Below are 24,641 nucleotides of genomic sequence, written 5' to 3' on the forward strand. Positions count from 1 at the left end.
GACAGGGGAGCCTGGCGGGCTACAGTCCATACAGTTAGTTGCACAGAGTCAGACACGACTGAATCGACTTAGCATACATGCTCCCTGTATATGTGTCTGTCTCGAAGTTTCTCCCTTTTATCAGGACACCAGTCATGCTAGATTAGGGACCTACCTTGTTCCAGTATGACCTCATCTTAAATAATGACATTAGCAATAACTTCATTTGCAGATAAGACCCCGTTCTGGAGTAATGGGGTCTAGGACCTCAACATACAAGTAGGGTGAGGGAGATACACGGTAACCGCTGTGAGCAGCGGTTCCTGTCTCCACCCCGTTTCACCCCATGGAGCCCCATCAGCTGCTAAGTGAGCAGCCCCTTTGGCCTTCACCACAGGACAGGGGTCAGCTCCCATTTTAATGTTTCTGGTTAGAACCAGCAAGGACGAATGTCCTGAGTCTCCAACTAAAGAAGGAAAGAAAGAAGAGAAGACGGAAACGGGGGAAGCATATTCTTTAAGACACATGAAGGGCAAAGAGAAAGGAAGAAGAGAATTGAACAGTGTATCCCCAAATAGATGTCTATGTTCAAGTCCCTAGAATGTGTGCATGTGACCTTATTTGGAAAAAGTCTTTGCAAATGTCAAGTTCAAGATCTTGAGAGGACAGCATCCTGATCACCCAGGTGGACCCTGAGACCAATGATATGTGTCCTCAAAGAGACTTTTGGATTTGACACGGAAACTTAGAAGAGGTGGCCCTGTGTGGTTGGAGGCGGAGCCTGGAGCCGTGTGCAGGCGCAAGTCAGTAAATTCCAGAAGCCCCCAGAAGGTGGTGCTGCTGACACCTTGATTTCAGACTTCGGGCCTGGAGAAGTGTAAGAAAATGAATTCCTGATGGAAATAGGTCTCTTAACACCCAGAATATTACCCATGGTGGCTAAGGGGACACCCCTGTGAAGTCCTGAGGTCCTCTCCGACTTTGCTCTGGTCTAACTTCCTGGAGAAAGAGCATAACCACCAGATGGTTCTGTGTTCTTTCCCAAGTCATCCCCTGACCAGGGCTATTTATTCCAGTCCCCACCCACCTCTCAGCACCCAGCATATGACCTTTGCAATCTGTCACCATAAGACCTCCAGGCAGCTAATGGAACTGCCCAAAGGAGGGCCACTGAATCTTCCTGCCTTCAGGCAAGCTAATGGTCCATACCTGCTAGCAAGCACATTCCAAGTCTCTGCTGATTTTGAAAACAAGCTAGCAGAATCTGTTCATACTGTATAATAAGATGTTCGGAAAATAACTGTTCTGTCATATGAAGACTGCTCATTGTTTCTTGGTTAATTTTTATTGGAATATACACTGCTGTGTTATTTTTCACTGGACGGCACAGTGAATCAGCCATACATATATATTTGTTGTTGTTTAGTTGCTAAGTCATGTCCGACTCTTTGGGACCCCATGGACTGTGGCCCACAAGGCTCCTCTGTCCACAGGATTTCCCCAGCAAGAATACTAGAGTGGGTTGCCATTTCCTTCTCCAGGGGATCTTCCCAACCCAGGGACCAAACTTGAGACTTTTGCCCTCATCTCCTGCTTTGGCAGGCAGATTCTTTACCACGGAGCCACCAGGGAGCCCATATATGTACATATAACCCCTCTTTAAGGATTTCCTTCCCATTTCAGTTCAGTCACTCAGTTGTGTCTGACTCTTTGCGACCCCCTGGACTGCAGCACGCCAGGCCTCCCTGTCCACCACCAACTCCTGGAGTTTACTCAGACTCATGTTCATCAAGTAGGTGATGCCATCCAACCATCTCATCCTCTGTCATCCCCTTCTCCTCCTGCCTTCAGTCCTTCTCAGCATCAGGGTCTTATCAAATAAGTCTGTTCTTTACATAAGGTGGCCAACGTATTGGAGTTTCAGCTTCAACATCAGTCCTTCCAATGACTATTCAGGACTGATTTCCTTTAGGATGGACTAGTTGGATCTCCTTGCAGTCCAAGGGACTCTCAAGAGTCTTCTCCAACACCACAGTTCAAAAGCATCACTTCGGTGCTCAGCTTTCTTTATAGTCCAACTCTCACATCCATACATGACCACTGGAAGAACCAAAGCCTTGACTAGATAGATCCTTGTTAGCAAAGTTATGTCTCTGCTTTTGAATATGCTATCTAGGTTGGTCATAACTTTCCTTCCAAGGAGTAAGCGTCTTTTAATTTCATGGCTGCAATCACCATCTGCAGTGATTTTGGAGCCCAAAAAAATAAAGTCTGATACTGTTTCCACTGTTTCCCCATCTATTTGCCATGAAGTGATGGGACCGGATGCCATGATCTTAGTTTCCTGAAGGTTGAGCTTTAAGCCAACTTTTTCACTCTCCTCTTTCACTTTCATCAAGAGGCTTTTTAGCTCCTCTTCACTTTCTGCCATAAGGGTGGTGTCATCTGCATATCTGAGGTTATTGATATTTCTCCTGGCAATCTTGATTCCAGCTTGTGCTTCCTCCAGCCCAGCGTTTCTCATGATGTACTCTGCATAGAAGTTAAGTAAGCAGGGTGACAATATACAGCCTTGACGTACTCCTTTTCCTATTTGGAACCAGTCTGTTGTTCCATGTCCAGTTCTAACTGTTGCTTCCTGACCTGCATATAGGTTTCTCAAGAGGCAGGTCAGGTGGTCTGGTATTCCCATCTCTTTCAGAGATGGTGTGGTGACCTACACAGTCAAAGGCTTTGGCATAGTCAATAAAGCAGAAATAGATGTTTTTCTGGAACTCTCTTGCTTTTTCTATGATCCAGCAGATGTTGGCAATTTGATCTCTGGTTTCTTCCCATTTAGGTCACCACAGAGCACTGAGTAGGGTTCCCTGAACTAAGCAATAAGTTCTCATTAGTCATCCATTTCATACAAAATATTCATAGTGCATATACGTCGATCACAACCTCCCCCTTCCCCCCCTGGTTCCATATGTTTGTTCTCTACATCTGTGTTTCTATTTCTGGTTTGCAAATAAGATCATCTATACCATTGGCATCTGGTCCCATCACTTCATGGGAAATAGATAGGGAAACAGTGGAAACAGTATCAGACTTTTATTTTGGGGGGCTCCAAAATCACTGCAGATCGTGATTGCAGCCATGAAACTGAAAGACGCTTACTCCTTGAAAGAAAAGTTATGACCAACCTAGATAGCATGTTCAAAAGCAGAGACATTACTTTGCCAACAAAGGTCCATCTAGTCAAGGCTATGGTTTCTCCTGTGGTCGTGTATGGATGTGAGAGTTGGACTGTGAAGAAAGCTGAGCACCAAAGAATTGATGCTTTTGAACTGTGGTGTTGGAGAAGACTCTTGAGAGTCCCTTGGACTGCAAGGAGATCCAACCAGTCCATTCTGAAGGAGATCAGCCCTGGGATTTCTTTGGAATGAATGATGCTAAAGCTGAAGCTCCAGTACTTTGGCTACCTCATGTGAAGAGTTGACTCATTGGAAAAGACTCTGATGCTGGGAGGGATTGGAGGCAGGAGGAGAAGGGGACGGCAGAGGATGAGATGGCTGGAGGGCATCACTGACTGGATGGACGTGAGTCTGAGTGAACTCCAGGAGTTGGTGATGGACAGGGAGGCCTGGCGTGCTGCAATTCATGGGGTAGCAGAGTCGGACATGACTGAGCAACTGAACTGAACTGATACCATTTTTCAAGATTCCACACACATGCATTAATATACGATATCTGTCTTTCTTTTTCTGATTTGCTCCACGCTGAATGGCAGCCTCTGTGGCCATCCATGTCTCTACAGATGACCCAGCTCCGTTCCTCCTTATGGCTGAGTGATGCTCCGTTGCGCATCTGTCTCACCTTCTTTAGCCGTTCCGCTGTTGACGGAACTTCTAAGTGCTTTGAAGTGATGCCTGGCTTGGATTTTCATGGATTGTTTTGGTTTGTTTCGATAGTGCTAACCAGAGTCATTGCACTGTAATAATTAATCTCTTTGTAGGCCAAAGTGTAGGTTCTTGAGTGATCCTTAATTGTTATAGTGCAGTGACAACCAGGAAAATCAGATTTCTGAAGTCGAATGCACACTTCAAGTTTTCAAAAACTACAACTGTTTAGATAAGAAAATTCAAAAACCAGACACTTTGCTGGGCTTTAGGGCCACTGATCTAGAGAAAGTCTGTGTCTAATATGTTCCTGCCTTTTTCAGTCATCCCTGCAGTCTCTTCCATTTGCCGTTATCTTCCTCCTTTGCTACAAGTGAAATCCCATTACAATAAAGAAACTCCCAAAGAACCATCTAGCTATTTTCTTTTCCTAGAATTTTGCACCATTAAGTGCTGCTTGTGATAAATGTGTCATCAGGTCCAATCTAATATTTAGTCATTTTCATTGAGTGGAATTACAGGAAATAAACTTTGGTCTGTATTTGGCCCTCTAGGCTCACTTTTTATTTTGCTTCTGCCTTTATATCATTTTATCTTAATCTTCACATCTTTTCTGTTTTTCTATCTATCACCTTGTGGAGGGCCCATATAATTATAATAGTTGTTAATTCTTTTTTAGGATAGCACAAACATACTCATCAAAGTTTTAAATTTATTAAAGTATAAATCCTTTATGTTTTAGCTGTACACACACAACATTAGCCTACAATATAAACACTGGAATTCTGGATACATGAATAATGCCAACAATTTTATATGAAATGTCCACTGTGGTTATTTCAAAAAAAAAAAAAAACAGGCAATATTATATAGCCCAAGCTATTTTTACAGTTCATAGGAGGAATATTTTCACTAGCTAGGGAATTTGGAGAAATACCTAAAACACAACCAATTCTTATTAAAATAATTTATCATTATCTTTGGGTTCCAATAATGAAGCCAAAATTGAAATTGGAATTCTGTCTACTATAAAAATTTAAGACTTCCTGGGTTGTCCAGTGGTTAGGACTCTGCACTTCCACTGGGAGGGGCACAAGTTCTATCCCCAGTCAGGGAACTGAGGTCTCACATGCTGCATGGTGTGGCCAAAAATAAAAATATAAAAGAAAATATATTTCTTTATTATGAAAAAATACCAAGATGTAAGGGCAGAAACTTAAAAAAAAATAATAAGCTGTGACCTAGATATTGTGTTGTATAAATAAATACTTTAAAAAATCAGTCTCAAAGTGAGGACAAATGAAGAGACAGTTACATTTTAATGAAAAGTATCATTACTGTTGTTAGTAAGGACTGCCATAAGTCTTGTTACACCTAGAGAAGGAGATTATCTCCTAAACACAAGGGAGACTGGGGTCTTACAAGATCTGGAACACATTCAGACCCCTGACATATAATTTAGTGTCTCATGATATGTGTTAGAAGGTTAGGTTGAATGATGGTCCAGACAGCCCCAAGCTTCCTCAAATTACCCACAGTCTGAGGTTAACTTTAGATGTCAAGGTGGCTCTTTCATGCCCAGGTTTTATATAAGCAAAATCAGAACTGGGGAACGAGTCACCTAAGTCAGAAAAGAGCCACTGGTATTCAAAGCTCACATCGCTAATATAAATTAGAATTAGAATTGCTCAGTGGAAACCAGTGCTTGGCTGGGCTGGTAGATACTAGGAAGAAAATCAACTTGGAACACTTGAAGTGAAATTCAGTCTATGAGTTTCCTCTATTTGAGAACCTGCGCTGAGAATTCTTCCATAAGCAGCTCATTGGTTAATGAAGGAGATGGAACTGTAGGCAGATGGCTATAAATCCTTCTTCTGTGATGTTCTCTCTCTGGTTTGTGAAGTCCTCTGTGAACAAAGTATGGGAGTAGGAGGTGGATGTATGAGATCACAAGACAGGTGCATTTAGGAATGAGGGATATTTAGAGTGGGATTTCCAGGGGGCTCAGTGTTAAAGAATCCACCTGCCAATGCAAGAGACACAGGTTCCGTCCCTGGATCAGGAAGATCCCCTGGAGAAGGAAATGAAAATCTAGTCCAGTATTCTTGCCAGGAAAGTCCCATGCACTGAAGAGCCTGGTCACAAAGAAGAGTCAGACACAACTGAGCGAATAAGCATGCGTGCCCATATTTAGAGTGAGTCAGCCAGTGCGCCTACGTATCCTCTACTCCATCCTTTTGCATGGTTAGAGCAGCTCTTTTATTCTGATTTTTATCGATATCAAATCAAGTTGCTATAATATGAAGATGTCTTTGGTGGTACAGATCTGTGGGTATTCAGTGACACGTAAGTATAGTAACAAGAACAGAAATGTTGCCGCCCTTATTCCAGCAGGACCACCCCAAGAGAGCACCACCCCAAGTGAGCACCGCCCCCCCCCCAGCACCCCAGTCCTCTTTCTGGGAAGGGAATGAGTGTTATGCACCAAAAGATTTCTCCATTCACACAAATTTAGGAAACTCTAAGCTAACCTAAATCCAAGTGGTTTCATTTTGTCTAACTCCAGGACTGAAGAGCCTTCACGTTGCTAGCATACACTGTAAATCTCTGAGTTGAGTATCAAAATACAGCATTTCCCACGTGTGTGCTACAGTGACACCTTTTTTTTTTTTTAGAATACTACACCCTGTAGAACTTGTGTTCAGGGATCTGTCACAAAATAACAAAACCAGCAGAATAAATGTGACTATATCCCCACTGAAGTCCTGTGACCGCATCTTCTTACATTGTGTAGTCAAAGGGCTCCTGTAAGTTGTTTATTCATGTATCAGTAAACAAAAAGTTACTAGATGTCATCCTGTCCTTGGTTTGTTTCCATTGTTCTAAGAGTCCTTTTCTAATTAATTAATTTTTATTGCAGTCTAGCTGCTTTTCTGAATTTCAAGCCCACTCTGGGAGACAGTGAAGGACAGAGGAGCCTGGTGTGCTCTAGTCCGTGGGGTCACAATCAGACATGACCCAGTGGCTGAACAACAACAACAGATGGTTGTTTCACAATGCTGTGCTAGCTTCTACTGCACAGCCGTACATGTACACTGATACCCTCCCTTCTGGATTTCCCTCTTATTTAGGACACCACAGTGCCTTAAGTAGAGTTCTCTGTGCTATACGTTATGGTCCCACCAGTGGTCTATTTTATACATGGTATCAATAGTGAATGTATCAAGCCCAGTCTCCTAAATCCTCCCATCCACCCCCTCCCCACCCCACCCCACCCGCCATTTTCCTTTCCAGCTTGATTTCCATAGACTGGTCCTCTATGTCTGTGTCTCTATTTCTGCTTTGCAAACAAGGCCATCGATACCATGTTTGTAAATTCCACATATGTATGTCAATATGGGATATTTGCTTTTCTCTCTCTGACTCACTTCATTCTGTATGGCATACTCTAGATCCATCCATGCAACCTCAGTCTTAGACGTATACCCAGAGAAAACCATAATTCAAGAAGACACTTGCACCCCAGTGTTCATTGCAGCACTATTTACAATAGCCAGGACATGGAAGCAATTTAAATATACCTCAGCAGAGGAATGGATAAAGAAGATGGGGGTACATATATACAATGGAATTTCACTCAGTCAAAAAAGGAACCAAACTGGGTCACTTGTCGAGACGTGGATGGACCTAGAACGTCATGTAGACTGTCCTTGGTTTATATTACTGTTGAAAAGATCAACTACATATATAAGCTAACTAGAGAAAGCTTCTGTGAATGTCCATAGAACAGCTGAATAAATATTACAGGTTACAGGGTAGGTGACATACAGGTGGTACCGATTGTACTTGTGTAAGGAGGGCTGATTGGAGAGAGGATTTTCTGGCCAGGAGACGAATGGAAAGATGCCAGTGCCAGGAAACAGCTCTATAACCTTCAACCTTACTCACACCGCTTAATTTCTTTGGCCTGTAGTGGTCTTCTATGCAAATCGGAAATTGTACCTGCCTTTTCTACAGCCCTGGCGCTCAGTCGCTCAGTGGTGTCTGACTCTTTGTGGACCCATAGACTGTAGCCCGCCAGGCTCCCCTGTCCTTGGGATTTCCCAGGTAAGAATCCTGGAGTGGGTTGCCATTGCCTCCTCCAGGGGATCTTCCTGACCCAGGGATGGAACCGTCACCTCTTGCATCTCCTACATTGGCAGGCGGATTCTTTACCACTAGCGCTACTTGGGGAGCCACTTCTATAGCCCTGGGGAGATAGAAAGTAGAAACTGAAATAGATGTGACTTTTCCTGACAACATTAAACCAACTCTATGATGTAATCTATGAGTTGTGGCCCTTTGTGGCCTTTGGACACTAACTTTTATTTTGGCCGAGGGTAGATCAGTTTGAGAAAGCCAGAACACGGGAGTGCAATGCTGTGACTCTTCACCAGGTTCCTTGTGTAAATCAACGCATTACTGTTACCAAATCACAATCAGACTGGGGGACTACCTGTAGATTCATTTTCCTGAAAACGAGCTTTTCTGACAGAATTACCGAGCTCATCTTGTCTCAGACACGCTACTCTCTGAAATTTTCATCCTGGGAGAGTTACTGGGTCTGTGTTAGATAGCAATCTTGACCTAAAAATAAAAACTTTCCTAGGTTTCTCCCCTGAAGCTAGAATCATCAGTGTTTGGATTTGCACCTTTCTTCCTTTATGCTTTCAAAATGGGGCAACTAACTGAGATAATAACTTTTTGCTATCAAGCTCAATATTTCATCAAATTGTTTACTTCCTATTAAAACATATTATACCAGCTACTTGCCTCATTTTCAGTATTCTCAACAGCTACTTTATTTCTAATTCAAAAAGGTGTTTCAGAAAACCCCCTGTTAATTAGCTGCAATTTTTATTTTTAGAATGATTCTCATACAAACTAAACAGGCATATCTTTGCCAACTTCTTGTCAGTATTTCTGCTCATTATCTTACGTCTTGACATTTCAACAATGTGAGAATTTCTCAGAGCCTGATTCACTGAAATCCTTTGCATAAGATCTAAAGGTGCTGAAAAATACAATTCCTTTTGTCTTCCAAGCAGAGGGAGCTGGTTATTCATTTGGAGGTGATAACTCTGGAAAGAACTGCATGCTATATTCTGCACACCTGTAAGATTTGCTTTACTCAACATTCTTTCTCTTTAGAGGGTTGAGTTACTGCCTGAATCATTTTCTCTAACTGCTTACCAATTCTGGCGTGTGAAATGGATTCTGATTATGTCTTATAAGGCTGTGCTTGTTTTGTTTTGTTTTCAAATCATAGTTATTAGAAAAAAAGCATAAGGACTGTGAGTGTTTCTTCTGGAATTGGTCTTGGCCTCTACCCACAGCAACCACTGGCTCCTCATCTCCAGCTAATCTCTTCTTACTCTGACTTTTCCTTTCTCTCTGTTTATTTGGATAGATCATTAATCAACCAAAGCAACTAGCAGATACATAAAAGAAGGTTCACTTTTTAAAAATCAGTACATTTTATTAAATATTTTTTGTATTTGATGGAGCAAAGGGGCAGCTGTAGAAATGAACAGATCCCATTCTGGGAAAGGTGGGGTGGGGGGGGCTGGTGTGATTAAACTGAGGGTTATTATTGCCACTTGAAAAGCAGAGACATTACTTCGCCAACAAAGGTCTGTCTAGTCAAGTCTATGGTTTTTCCAGCGGTCATGTATGGATGTGAAAGTTGGACTGTGAAGAAAGCTGAGCACAGAAGAATTGATGCTTTTGAACTGTGGTGTTGGAGAAGATTCTTGAGAGTCCCTTGGACTGCAAGGAGATCCAACCAGTCCATCCTAAAGGAGATCAGTCCTGGGTGTTCATTGGAAGGACTGATGCTGAAGCTGAAACTCCAGTACTTTGTCCACCTCATGCGAAGAGTTGACTCATTGGAAAAGACTCTGATGCTGGGACGTATTGGGGGCAGGAGGAGAAGGGGACGACAGAGGATGAGATGGCTGGATGGCATCACCAACTTGATGGACGTGAGTCTGAGTGAACTCCAGGAGTTGGTGATGGACAGGGAGGCCTGGCGTGCTGCGATTCATGGGGTCACAAAGAGCTGGACACGACTGAGCGACTGAACTGAGTATTGCCACAACAACTTTCCAGTCTGAGAAAGGAAAGTACAGACAAAAGCATCAAGAGAAAGGGATGTTTACTATTAATAACAAATTATTGCAAGGGATCCAGGCTTAAAAAAAACCAACCTTCCATGTTTAAAATTTATAAAGCACAAATTTACCATGGTTTGTAAAGTCTCGTTTAATACATTCATGGTGAACAGACAGCGGTTTTTTCACAAGATAATCAGACCCTGTGCCATACATCGATGTTGCAAACATCAGAGATGAAGTTGACTCCAGAAAATTGTTAAAGATTAGTTAATTGGGACGAAGGCTAGAAGGGCAAGCCTATGTTTCTTTTCCTTTTTGCTTTTTGGATTTGTTTCCCTGCACTGGTTTCTTGTTTTGCTGTTTCCTGGCTCTGAATTTTGATGAGCACGTGATGTAGGCATTCATGATGGAGTCAGAACAAGGTACTAGTTTTCCTCCTCAGTCCTTCCCGCTGTTGAAATTCTTACCCTAAGACACAGATTTAACCACTGATGTTTGTGGTTGAGCAGTTTCCTCAGTTGTGACCATTAATTTGATGGTTGACCAGTAGTACAGACATAGGTGGATCAAGTAATGTGGATTCATTCACAGAGACTTCTGTTCATGATTATCAAAACTAGACCTCAGTTCAGTTCTGTTCAGTCACTCAGTCGTGTCCGATTCTTTGCAACCCCATGGACCACAGCACGCCAGGCCTCCCTGTCCATCACCAACTCCCAGAGTTTACTCAAACTCACGTCCATTGAGTCGGTGATGCCATCCAACCATCTCATGACCTATGTGATGATAAATCTTAAGTTAACTTTTGTTTTTTTGTAGATCTGAGGTCTGTAATCTTGTTTCCTTTATGTAGCAGAAATCTTTCCTTTCCTTTCTCCTCGTCTACTGGGGTCTGTAACCGAGCACTTCTGCCAGTCTCTACCTCCATCACCCGTAACTCAGGGATTATTCCATCTCCATGAGCTCCAAGTGTCCAGTGCTCCTGGCTGTGTTGACTATAGGGCTAGGATACCTTAAGCCATGCGACGCAAGCCAAGCCAGTGTCCTAAGAGGATACTGTAGACGTCAATCCATATATGAAATCTGCTTGTTTTTGTGGACTTGTCATGCCTAATTACAGAGAAGGCAATGGCACCCCACTCCAATACTCTTGCCTGGCAAATCCCATGGATGGAGGAGCCTGGTAGGCTGCAGTTCATGGGGTCACAAAGAGTCAGACATGACTGAGTGACTTCCCTTTCACTTTTCAATTTCATGCGTTGGAGAAGGAAATGGCAACCCACTCCAATGTTCTTGCCTGGAGAATCCCAGGGATGGGGGAGCCTGGTGGGCTGCCATCTGTGGGGCTGCACAGAGTCGGACACAACTGAAGTGACTTAGCAGCAGCAGCAGCATGCCTAATTAAGTTGTATTTGCCTTTATACAAGACATCTATGGTATAGTCATAGATACAGATTTGATTTTTTTTTTTCCAGTTATGTTCTAGTAGAAAGGAGGATAGATTCTAGTTCAGTCTATAAAAACTTGTAGTCAAAGAAGTTAAACCAATTAGACATGGGGCATTTTTTATATTATTTAACTATTATTTTCAGTGGTGCAGACAGGACCACTCAACATATATTGTTATCTCTAAGGGATTATTATTATTACTATCTTTTCCTGATAGCTTATTGTGTATTAAAATTTTTAAGAGATTTTTTCCCTGAATTTTGAAGAATTAATTAGAATGAGATTCCATTAAAAGAGAATTTCACCTAGTTTTTTATAAGCATAACCTGTTAAATCAAGCAGAAAAGACCAAGGAGCCAGAAAGAAGGATTTTATGAAAACCCTAGTTCAAAATGGGACATTAACCACAACTAAATTTGTTTCATTTAGTCTAGGTAATTAGTCCTTGTTCTCTTGATCTTGGGTTAGTTTGGAGTCCAAATTCTCAAAGTGGATGAGTTCTGGAACCCTGATTCTATCCCTTGGTGGCCTGAAAGATGTTCATTTATTGTGAGTCTATCAGCTTTACAGGAGTGTCTGTAACCACGAGCCTGTTTTCCATTGTAAGTGTTAATGGTACCCGTTAGAGTTCTTTGATCAGGATCTTTTGATGTTTCTTCTAAGAGACCCAGTTACTGATCTGTGGCTCTGGGAGGGTCTTTAGAAGAGCATGAGAGAAAATCAGAAACCACTTGCTGATGATAAGGCCAAGTTGCTCTGATTATTTTCTCATCACAACCAACAATATCAAACTCGAGACAAGTTTAGTATCATAAGAAGTTAGTCAGTCCATGGGTTTGGTGAATACCCATCATCTCATATAGCTACAGCATTGTTGCTGCTCACTTGCTAAGTCATGTCCGGCTCTCTGCAGCTCCCTGGAATGCAGCACGCCAGGCTCCTCTGTCCTTCCCTATCTCCCAGAGTTTGCTCAAATTCCTGTCCATTGAGCTAATGATGCTATCTAACCATCTCATTCTCTGCCACCCCCTTCTCATTTTGCCTTCAATCTTCCCCAGCATCAGGGTCAGATACAACATTAATGAAATACAAATATAATATCAGTTCAGTTCAGTTGCTCAGTTGTATCCGACTCTTTGTGACCCCATGGACTGCAGCACCCTAGGCTTCCCTGTCCATCACCAACTCCCGGAGCTTACTCAAACTCATGTCCATCAAGTCAGTGATGCCATCCAGCCATCTCATCCTCTGTCATCCCCTTCTCCTCCCACCTTCAATCTTTCCCAGCATCAGGGTCTTTTCCGATGAGTCAGTTCTTCACATCAGGTGGCCAAAGTATTGGAGTTTCAGCTATATATATGTTTTTTCCTTGTGATGAGAACTCTTGGGAAAGAGGGTCATTTTAATGCATTTCTTTGGTTATTAGAAGACTGAACTTCTACATTCTTCCATGAATTTCTTCTTCATGACTTTTAACTATGTTTATTTGGAGAGTCATTTTTTGATGTTGATTTGTAACACATGATATGAAAGGATAGTAAAAATGTGCTTCATTCCCCCCCCCCAAAAAAAAAAAACAAAAAATGAAGAAGCTAGTCAGTGACTCCCATTAGAGTAAGTATATATTACAGACAGTGAGGGCCCTGAAAACTCTCCAGGATGTTTTAACTTGTCCCATGAAGAGTGTTAGGATTCCCACCAATGGAAAAGGGGCTTTTAAACCTAGAAATAGAATATTTCTTTTAATAACTCATTGGCCATGATCATGCCATTCTTTAACATGAAAGGGAGCATGCCTCTAACCAAACTGAAAGGTTCATAACTGCTGAAGCATCTTTATAAGACATGTCATCCTTGAGAAGGTTGAGTTTCTCTTTTTTTCATTTGCCAGGTCTTTTTTTTTTTTTTTTTAACTGAAGGCTTTATAAATAGGACAGCTCTTACAATGGTAATAAGCCAAATAAAAACTTACAGAATGCCAAAAGTACCTAATTATTTCTAGCATACCTTATCTTATAAGATGATGAAGAAAGCTCTTTGATGTTACCCAGCGGCACTCTGTGAAATGCCAGAGATGGTTTAGATATAAAATACATTTTTTTAAAGTTTTATTAGTTTGACTATGGGGTGCAGGTTTGGGGAAGGCAATTTCAAAGGAGCTATCAGGAGACACAAGTTATAAGTTCTGAGTGCCTAAAGACAGGAAATAACTGCAGCTTGGTTCAGAACTTTCCTGTGTAAACAAGTATGCAGACTTTTTCAATAATCCAACTATGCCATCTTGAATGCCTCACCTCTTTGGTCTGAAAAACCACATAAGCCAGATTTAAAATAGAGATGTTTTACATTTGCTTTCTCCCTTTTCATAATAAACTGTTTATATTAGATGTCTTCAAAGTGGCAGATTTTTAGGAAACATTAAGCTCCAAACAAGAAAAGCACCTTTCCAAGAAAGGAAGGAGAAAAAGGAGCTAGCTGTGTGCGTTGCAGGGCTGTGACCACCCGCAGAGTGTTGTCCTGCTGATCCTTAGTCAGGACTAATAATTTTCCTTTGGCGAAGGAGAGAAAGGCTCTTTTCACATTAAACCTGTAGACTCACAGTCACAGGGAAATCAGCGTTCACATCTTCAGCCCCTGAGCCATGTAAATTCAGAGCAGAGAGAAGATTCTGGGAGATGGTGGGTAGCAGGATTCTATACCCCCACACAGACAGCAATTTCACTGGCGGAATCTGTCCAGTGTAACTATTTTGGAACTCTGGAGTCTAATGAAGGCTTGCAACCATCAGAGGAAAGCTTGGATGGTAGATTATGGTTATTTTTGGTCATTATCAGCTCTTAGCAGAGTAGCAGCTACCCTTTTCTTATCTCCAGCCCTCAGCAGGAAGTTATACATGTGTTCACGGAGCAGCTTGTATGCGGCTGGTGGGAGCTAGGGTGGGCAGCAAAGACTCTGTCCTCCAGTTATTGGGGGATCTGTGTTTGGATCGCTGTTACTGATCATGGAGTCGCAGACACAGAGGCAGCTGTTGTTCTGCACCCCCAATCGTTGAACACCCCTCACTTTCCAGCTGGAGTGGCTTCCGGGGAGTTAACGGGTTGCTACCCTTCCCTCCCCCTTCATTGCTGTCTTTCTCCCCTTTTGGGAGTCAGATAGTAAGACATTCCAAAGCAAATGCCTATGTGGAGGAAATTAGAAAGTCACTCCATGCATGAATTAGAGCAACTACAGCAGCACCCAGAGAAAGGGTACAGGTTCAGAAAAGACCTGAGACCTAAGGTTGACACCTCAGCAAACAGACATCCTACAATTGAAAAAACAAAAGCCAGCAAACCTCAGGAAAGGGAAGAATCTGATTTCCAGGGTTGCTTCATTGTTAGGTTGCAATGTCCAGTTTTGAACAACAACAAAACCACAGTGGATACAAAGAAGTCGGGAAGTGTAGCCCATTCCAAGGAAAAAAAAATAAATGAACCAACAGAACCTTCCCTGAGAAAGACCAAATGGCAGAATTGCTAGACAAAGACTTTAAAACTCTGGATAATTATAGTAGCTTAGTATTATTGTAAAACCAGTTTGTAACTCCACGTTTTGTTTTTTTACATGATTCAAGAAAATAATGCATTTTTAAAAATTATTTGTCTAAAAGCTAGTATTCTTGTACCTGTGGCTTAAAACTCCATGTTTTATTTTCTCTATACTTTATGAAAGTGATGCATTGAGAAAACAACCATCATTTTATATTTTTGGACACATGTAAAGATATAGATTTGTATCTGAAAGTATAGTTTGTATATGTTTGTATAGTTTTGTAACTGAAAGTGTTGGGGTGGAGCCATAAACAAGCAGGGTTTTTGTACATTATTGAAGTTAAATTGGTATAAATTTAAATTAGACTGTTACAATTTTAGTCCACATGGTAACCACGAAGAAAATAGTTACAAAATATACACCAAAGGAAATGAGAAAGGGCTTAAAACATTTCACTGCAAAAAAAAAAAAAGCACTGAAGAGCATAATTTGGGGAATGAGGGACCAAGAAACCTAGAAGGCATGTAGGAAAAAAATAGAAAAACAACACATGTTAAGTTCCCCCTTCCTTACAATAATTATTTTAAATACAAAAGTGTTAAACTCTTCAATCCAAAGACAGAGATTGGCAGAATGGAAAGCAAAAAAAGCTATGCTCCAACTACGTGCTGTCTACAAGAGACTCACTTTAGATCCAAAGACACGTGGACTGAAAGAGAAAGGATATTTTTATACTCTGCTCATAGTAGCATCATTCACAATAACTGAAATATAGAAGCAAGCCCAGTGTCCACGAGTAGATGAATGGATAAACAGAACATAGTATATGCACACAATGGAATAACATCCAGACTTTTTGAAAAGAAAATTCTGATATATTCTACAATACAAATGACACTGGAAAACATTATGCTGAGGAAAATAAAGACACACGGTATGATTCCAGTTATATAAGATACTTCAAGTTGTCAACCTAATGGACACGAGTTTGAACAAACTCCAGGAGATAGTGAAGGAAGGCTAGCCTGGCACCATGCAGTCCACAGGGTCACAAGGACATGACTTAGCAACTAAACAACAACAAAAAGAGTTGTCAGAATCATAGAGATAGAAAGTAGAATGTTGGTTGTTAGTGGATGGAGGGATGGGAAGTTATTGTTTAAAGGTTAAGTAGAGTTTAAAAGAATTTTAGTTTTGCAAGATGAAGAGCTCTGGAGATATACGGTGGTGATGTTTGCAAAACAGTATAAATTTACTCAGAATCACTGAACTGTACATGTAAAAATGGAAAAGACTGTAAATTTTATTATGTGTATTTTACCACCATAAAAAATGGAAGATAAATTCCTAATTTAGAACAACTCAGCAAAAACTCACAGGTCAGGTTTAGCAGTGTTAGAAACAGGGATGTCAAAGAGATACTAAAACCTCATAGACAAAAGGGTCGTCATGTTCCTGATCTAGGGCTGTTCTCAGCTGACCTTTTTCTTAAAACATCTTTCCTCTAAGGTTGGGCTTCCGAGGCGGCGCTAGTGGTAAAGAAGCCGCCTGCCAATGCAAGTAGATGTAAGAGACACAGGTTTGATCCCTGGGTTGGGAAGATCCCCTGGGGGAGGGCATGGCAACCCACTCCAGCATTCTTGCCTGGAGAGTCCCACAGACAGAGGAGCCTGGTGGGCTGCAGTCCACGGAGCTGCACAGAGTTGGACACGACTGAAGCAGCTTAGCACGAGCACACCTCTAATGCTGGTATGAGAGATTTTGAGTTACCATGGTCACAAAGATCAGCTGTAACAGAGGACTGTATCAAGATGGTAACGATAACCCTGTATGCAAGACAGCAAAAGAGACACAAATGTATAGAACAGTCTTTTGGACTCTGGGAGAAGGCGAGGGTGGGATGATCTGAGAGAATAGCATTGAAGCATGTATACTATCATATGTGAAACAGATCGCCAGTCCAGGTTCGACGCATGAGACAGGGTGCTCAGGGCTGGTGCACTGGGATGACAGAGGGAGGGGGGTTCAGGATGGAGAACACATGTATACCCATGGATGATTCATGTGAATGTATGGCAAACACCACTACAATATTGTGAAGTAATTAGTCTCCAATTACAATAAATTAAAAACAAAAAACAAAAACAGAGGACTGTATCAGTGATCCAGAGTGATGGACAGTCAGTTTAGGAACGGATTCAGGAGTACAGGTGGTTACACCATAAAGCCACTCACTGTTCAACATTGCCGCCACCCACAAGGAAACCAATGGTAGTGCACAAATCAATACCAGAAATAGACTTAGTCCTGAAATACAAACAGTTAAAAACAAATAATCAAGAAGTAGGCATAGTCAGCAAGAACAAAGCTCTGTCCACCCATTGTGAAGTTCTCAAGGAATGCCCTTCTGGGGCAGCACACTTTGTCAGGTCTCCTAAACAGAAGCCCCCAAAAAGAAACAGAAACTAGTTTTTACTCCTAATTTACAAACACAGGGGCCCACACACACCTGTGTGAGGAGGAAGGGAAGCAAAGTTACAAGGCTGCAGTTAGTATCTCACTAATAGAAACAGTAGTTTGTGTGATTTTTTTACATAATTGTAATATGTCCAACAGTCATCTCATATCAGTATTGCAAAAGTCAGATATAAAGTTATTTTCATGAGAGGGTAACTTCAAAGAACTGACCCAAGGATTCATTTCTGTTGAGGATTTGAGCAAGAAACAATGACCTTTATGTGGGGAGAGTAGCAGTTTCTGCCACTTGAACATAATGGGGACCTTGTTTCTCATTCAGAGCTCACGGACTGGGAAACTGTATAAGATGAAACCATACTTCCTGCCTGAAGTAATTTTTTAAATGACAATAACATAAACTAAGGCATTCCCAGGTGGCTCAGTGGTAAAGAATCTGCCTGTCAATGCAGGAGACACGGGTTCAATCCCTGGGTCGGAAAGATCCCCTAGAGGAGGAAATGGCAGCCCACTCCAATATTCTTGCCTGGAGAATCCCATGGACAGAGCAGTCTGGCGGGCCACAGTTCATGGGGTCAAAAAGAGTCAGACAGGACTGAACATGCATACACACTATATAAACTTAAAGAAAAAATGCTCTAGTCAAATCCACTTCCTCTCCTTGGTTTTGCTTTCAACCTTGATGTCCAAGGTCACAGAACCAGTCTTCCATATTCATTCAGGAGTGGGAATGCCCCTGTATGCACAAGAACCGAGTTTGTTGTCTCCTCTCTCCATCACTTCCACGATAAAGGAAAAGAACCCACCCACCTTCACACTTTTGTAAATCAAGTTTGTTTGACAGTGAATTGTGGGGGTTAATGATAAAGTCACCAGCATGCTGAGCTCAACAGAATTAAACTCGAAGCCAGAGGTGAGTGCAATTTAATGATAAACAGATAAAGCAAGATGCTCAGAGGAGTATCTCGTACCAAGGATCTTCTCCAACCTCTTTTAAGTGCTGTCATTGGAAAATAAATATGCTGCATTTGGGGGTTTTCAGGCAAAGAGTTTCTATCAGACACGTCTCAGCTGTCGTCAATTGAATGAAGACACTTTCCTATTTCAGTAATTTAGACTTCAGCAATTTTTTTTTTTATGTTCAAGCTAAAATGAGCCACCTAAACATAGGATAAGAGCTGATACTAAGATTATGAAGTCCTATGTTTTATGCTGCTGGGAATTAAGATATCATTGCCTCCTCCCATGGGGTTCCATTTCCTGCCCCCAAGCTCCATGTGCCAGAGACTTAAATAGCAAAAGAAGTCATCCTTTAGAGACCTGTAAGGTGGAAGAATATTCCAAATGGGTTTTAGGAGCCACCTAAATATGTCTGATTAGGGGGTGAGAGGCAAGGCAGGAGTTGAACTTTGGACACATGCCAATTCCACCCAATCTGAAAATTTAAGAAAAGCCAACTTGGCTGCAGCCACTCCTGTACTTAGTTCCAAAAGTAAATCAATAGGACAGGATTGGAACCTGCAGGTGGGATGAATTAATTGTCTTCAGGGTTATTGGTAATACCTAAATGACTTTGTAAACTAAAAGTACTCCATAAAGGTGTCCTTCTAAGTACCTCTGTCGTTGGAAGGAGCATGATTGACAATGATAAAGTGAATTAAGGAAACAGAGTTGTATGTTATCTTATTTTTTTCACAGGAAGTAAAACATATCAAATTAGTAAATGTTATATGGTAGAACCATTGAGTTAAACCTCATCAGAGGACACCTCATTTTATATATCATTTGTAAAGTTTCCCTCTCCTGCTTTGAATGTTTCTCTTTCTTTATAGGGACCAAAATGCAGATTTCATATATACATACATTTGGGGGCTTTGACTCTTATTTGTTAAATAATACAGTTGCCAACATAGCTCCCATCGGGGGATTTTTGAGGTTGTATCAGAGTTCCCATATGTTTTCCTGACTTCTTTGAATAGCAAGCAGGAACCCACTGATAACTAATCTCTACTGAGTCCTGAGTCCAGGGTCATCGCTGTGTGTTCAATGCTTCCCGTACATTTACTCATTTACTCTTTGCAACAACCTAGTAAGGGTAGGTATACTGTCATTCTTGCTTCATGATTTGAAAAGCTGAGGCTCAGAGGCCTGAAATAACTTGTCCAGAGAGTCAGTTTTACATCTATCCAGTACCACAAGCCACGCATTCACCACGTTTTGTCTATGTATGTGCCCGCAGTACCTATGTAGAGAAGCATCAGTGACAAGAACAGGCAACGTTGTGTTAACGTGGCCTCTTCTCTTTTTCACCCCAGTCCCCACCTCCTCTGTTCTGACCGCATGTCAACTCTCCCCTTCATCTTCTTTTCCAAAGGCAAATACGCCATGCGAGACCTGGTCCACCGGCTTCCAGGTGGGAACAACAGCAACAATGCGGCGAGCAAGGCCATGTCGGACGACACGGTGACGGCCGTGTGCTGCACCCTTCACGAGGTGATCACCAAGAACATGGAGAACGCCAAGGCCTTACGGGACGCTGGGGGCATCGAGAAGTTGGTCGGCATCTCCAAAAGCAAAGGAGACAAGTAAGTCAGGCAGTGACCTCCTAATGCATACAACTGGTGTTGGTAGGTACAGATGGCACCATGGGAAAGTATCTGCTTGCCAGTGCAGGAGACACAGGAGACAGGGGTTTGATCTCTAGGTCAGGAAGATCCTCTGGAGAAGGAAAAGACAACCCGCTCCAGTATTGTTGCCTGGGATATCCCAGGGACAGAGGAGCCTGGCAGGCTGCAGCCCGTGGGGTCACAAAGAGCTGGACATGACTGAGCATGTACGCACACAAGCACAGACACAGTTCCAAGTGTGCCCAACGACCCTTGGTTTTGGGTAACACTGCTGAATGTCACTGGGAAGCCTTAGTGCCTGATCATCAAGAGATGGGAGACAGCAGATGGTTTCCAGTCTCCCCACCCCACAAGGAAAGCTGGTCTTACTAGTAATTTGATTTGACAAATAAGTCATGACTTGGTGACTCCTGGGATGTTGATAAGGTAGGCTTGACAATCCAGCATCCAATCTAGTGACCTGCATGTGGGCTTTCCTCATAGCTCAGTTGGTAAAGAATCTGCCTGCAATGCAGGAGACCCTGGTTCGATTCCTGGGTCAGGAAGATCCGCTGGAGAAGGGATAGCTACCCACTCCAGTATTCTTGGACTTCCCTTGTGGCTCAGCTAGTAAAGAATCTGCCTGCAATGCGGGAGACCTGGGTTCAGTCCCTGGGTTGGGAAGATCCCCTGGAGAAGGGAAAGGCTACCTACTCTAGTATTCAGGCCTAGAGAATTCTCTGGTCTGTATAGTTCATGGGGTTGCAAAGAGTCAGACAGGACTGAGCGACTTTCACTTTTCATATGCAAGAAACGACCAGATTCATGAAGGTATTTTGTGGTGGTTGTTCCAGTGTGGCTCCAGATCCAAGTGTTGATGATGGATCCACATCCTTTGTCCTCAGTTCTGCGTAGCAAGGCATGCAGAGAGGATGGGAGAGAAGACAGTGACAGAGTCAGAAAAAACTTAGTGCTTAACTATCACCTTCCCTTACCAACTGTGTGTCTGGGACAAATTATGTCATTTAACAAGTCATCATGCTCATACTTTCCAATCTAAAGACAGCAGGAGGGACTGTCAGAAAAGACTTCCTGGAAGAAATAATAATCACGTCTTAAATACTGAGTAGGATTTTCCCAGGGATGGAAGCAGTGAGGAAGGAGGGCTTTTATGCCAGTGGATTAAAGAGAGAGAGGGTTTATGTCAAAGGAATGCCACCACCACAAACAGTAAGTTTGATTTAAGAACCAGTGGTATTTTTACTGTATGTAACTTAAACATATCTTCACCAGCCACAGGATTGGTATATCCATGAGCTGTCAATTTTACAAAACATTCACTAACCTTAATTAAATTTAGACTTCTGGAAGTTCCTCAGTGTAATCAAATAAGATTAACAGGGTAAACCTTTTGTTATCAAGGGTCTACTTCTTGACTTCATTCCCTTTACATCTAAACGCCAAATAAGTTTTCTTTTGTTATTAAAGTCTTTAAAGGATGCACTTCAAGGCTTTTGGATATTCTCTCATTTCATTTAATTCGAGATACTCTCATTGTGCAATAAAAAAGAAGTTTCAGGGGTTCTGTTTAAGCGCCCTGAGACCTCCAGATAGGTTCAATCAACAGTTCAGTATTAGGATTTGAACTTTTCCATATCAAATATAGAGAAACCCCACTGGACTTGTGGAATAATTGCACAGTACAGATGGTTGACTTGAATTATACCCTATAATGTTGTACTTGCACTAAAATGCTCTTCTTGGCAGGAACCACGTGGTCCTCTAGTTTATTTATTTTTTAGGACTGGGTGGAGGGGAGGTCTTTCCCTGAGGCCTTCTGTGGGCTGAGCCTGCAGGGCTTATCCTGGGGCCCCCAGCAAGGTCAGGGAAAGTGCCACAGGCTTTGATTTTGTCTGTTTTTGGCTGTGCTGGGTCTTCGTCACTGCACTGGGGCTTGCCTCTGGTTGCAGCAGGCATGGCTGCTCCCTACTTGCGGAGCCTGGGCTTCTCATTGCGGTGGCTTCTCTTGTGGACTCCAGGGCCCGCAGGCTTCAGTAGTTGAAGCCCCCAGGCTCTGACTCACAGGCTCAGAATTTGTGGTACACAGGCTTAGTTGTTCCAGGGTACGTGGGATCTTCCCAAATCAGGGATCAAACCCATGTCTCGTGCAGTGGGAGGTGGATTCTTTCCCACTGAGCCGCCAGGGCAGCCTCGGTTTTCTTTTTTATATGGCTTCGGCGGCTGGTATTGTTCAGGCACTCAGTCGTGTCTGGCTCTTCGTGACCGCATGGACTGCAGCACCCCAGGCCTTCCTGTCCTTCACTTAGTTTCACATAGCTTTAGTGGACCTTGGAAATCTCTGATTGAAATGCGTACCTGTTTTGGACATTAGAAACTTAATATGTTGATGTTTTTCTTCAACAAATGCACATGCATACACAATAAAACCATAGTCCACTCTGATATAATTGTCTATGTTCATGAGACATTCTGAGAAAAAAGTATTGTCCCTGAATCATAAAACTGTAGAGTTTTGGGAGGTTGTTATATGAATTCCTTCCACCTGTGTGAGCATCCCTATTGGGCCTTAAATAGAAAACAAAATGCTTTTATCAGTCCTGTGGTCAAAGAAAATTATTTGATAGAACTAATTAAAAACTCATTTGAAGATACTATCCATGAAGTCATATATATTGACATTGCCAATCCAGAAAATAATCCTGTTAGGATTGTTAGATTGTTGCTAACAGGAGGTTCCTTTTACTACAAATAATCTCAAATATATGCTTTAAATTGACTGAAAATTTCTTCATGGAATAGATACTCATTTCATATCATTGTTTCTTTACCTTTCCCTCAGTGTTTAGCAGTCTGGATTTATGAATTTCATAAGCGTTGAATCCGCTTGAGTCAAGCGTTTCCCGTTTAGAATTCTCCTGCTTAGTCTCATCCATTCTGTTATGTGGTTTGCCTCTTTCAGATAGTGACTAATTTGGGGGTCAAAGCAAGGTTTTTTATAGCTGGCCATATCCTCATCTCCCACCTGCACTTCCGTTGATTTTTGCTTCTCACTGCTCTTAAAATGCATCCAGAAGAATTACGTTGGGTCTTAGCACTAAACTCACCATTTGTCACTCGATTCCATCATGACAGTATATCTGAGATTCCCATGGCCTTCTAGAAGTGTTTTACTGAAATAAAAATACTTTATTGAAAATAAATTTTCTGGAATTGAAGATCATTTAATAATTGGAAAAAGGAGGAATATCAGTTTGCTCTAATTAATTCATAAAATGGTTGCAGACTTGCCCTCCTCCCAAAACTACTCAAACTTTTGTGATCACATGAGAAAACAAGATGGAAAAACATGTATAGCTATGATTTTTGTGTATTTATAGGTTTTATTTCTAAATATGCACAGGCTTAAATATGCTATGATTTTGATGAGTCAGACTGCAAGTGCCAATCAAGGTGTGTTTGAACTGTGTAACTCATCACATCTTGCCAATACACTGGAACAATTATTCTGGAATCCTGCAGCTGGAATGACTGTGCTGAAAACCCATAATGAAATCGCACCAACTGAGATTCTCAGCCACTCCTAATTTGACAAGTCTAGCGAAGATCAAACATTGTGTAATTGTTAATGAATCTTATAGGAATCTTATACTTACCATTTTTGAAGTCTTGATAACTTATAGTATTCTTTTCACATCATTTTAAACACACAGTGTGGACATTCTGTCACATCCAGCCGTTTCAAAAGTACACTTGTGTTTTTTCAGATTTTAACAGTCGTGTGGGAAATAGTGTTGAATGTGTCACTGTATTTTGTCATAAGACAGAAAAGCCATTAACAGTCTCAACTGTTACTTGTCAGTAAGGAACTGTGTTTGTGGCTGAGGTTATAATCACTTGTCACATTAGAAGCACTCAATTGTTCAAGTCCTTCAATCAACAGTTATAGGTTTTCAAGTAGCCATTGCGTCAGACTGGTCTAGTAGATGAATCAAAATTAAAGTCTAAAACAAAAGCAGTATTTCTTTGACCTTCATCAGTTTTTATAACACTGTAGTATACCGGCATGTTAATTGAGAGGTTAAAAGCTGCAATTCATTCCACATTTTCGGTCTGTATTTTGAAACTAAGCAAGAAGTAGAAAAAAATTATGGCATCAGAGGACTTTTTGCATACTAAAATTTTCAACTGTATTATCACCACCTGAATATTATGTTCCTCTAGAGTTGCTTGACTTCTGTCATAGATACATATCTAGCTAGCAGCGATAAAATCCAGCAAAACATAGCATTTAATCTTTGCTCAGCATTGATTATAGAAGAATAGTATGTGAGGATCATCAGAATTGCAGAGCTTCTCCCCAAGGAGCCTACACCAACTCCCCAGCACCAGGAAGACCAGCCCCCCGCTGGGAGAGCTGCGGGGCTGTAGGAAACATGGGTCTGCTCTTAAGGGCCTCACACACACTCTCATTCCAAGGCTGAGCACTGAAGCAGCAGTTTGAAAAGAGCCTGGATCAGAGCAATTCCTGATCTTTCAGAGCGTCT

The 24,641-nt window shown here is 41.8% G+C and overlaps 1 protein-coding gene across 1 annotated transcript in view; it reads left to right on the forward strand.

The window, feature by feature from the left end:
• Positions 1–24,641, forward strand: part of CTNND2 (catenin delta 2) — a 932,875-nt gene that overhangs the window by 856,054 nt on the left and 52,180 nt on the right. The window contains exon 17 of the mRNA XM_052659032.1: positions 19,845–20,055. Within this exon, the coding sequence (XP_052514992.1) occupies positions 19,845–20,055 (211 nt within the window). The remainder of the gene's footprint in view (positions 1–19,844; positions 20,056–24,641) is intronic.

This window comes from Budorcas taxicolor, chromosome 20 (assembly GCF_023091745.1).
Source record: "Budorcas taxicolor isolate Tak-1 chromosome 20, Takin1.1, whole genome shotgun sequence".
Lineage (NCBI taxonomy): Eukaryota > Metazoa > Chordata > Mammalia > Artiodactyla > Bovidae > Budorcas > Budorcas taxicolor.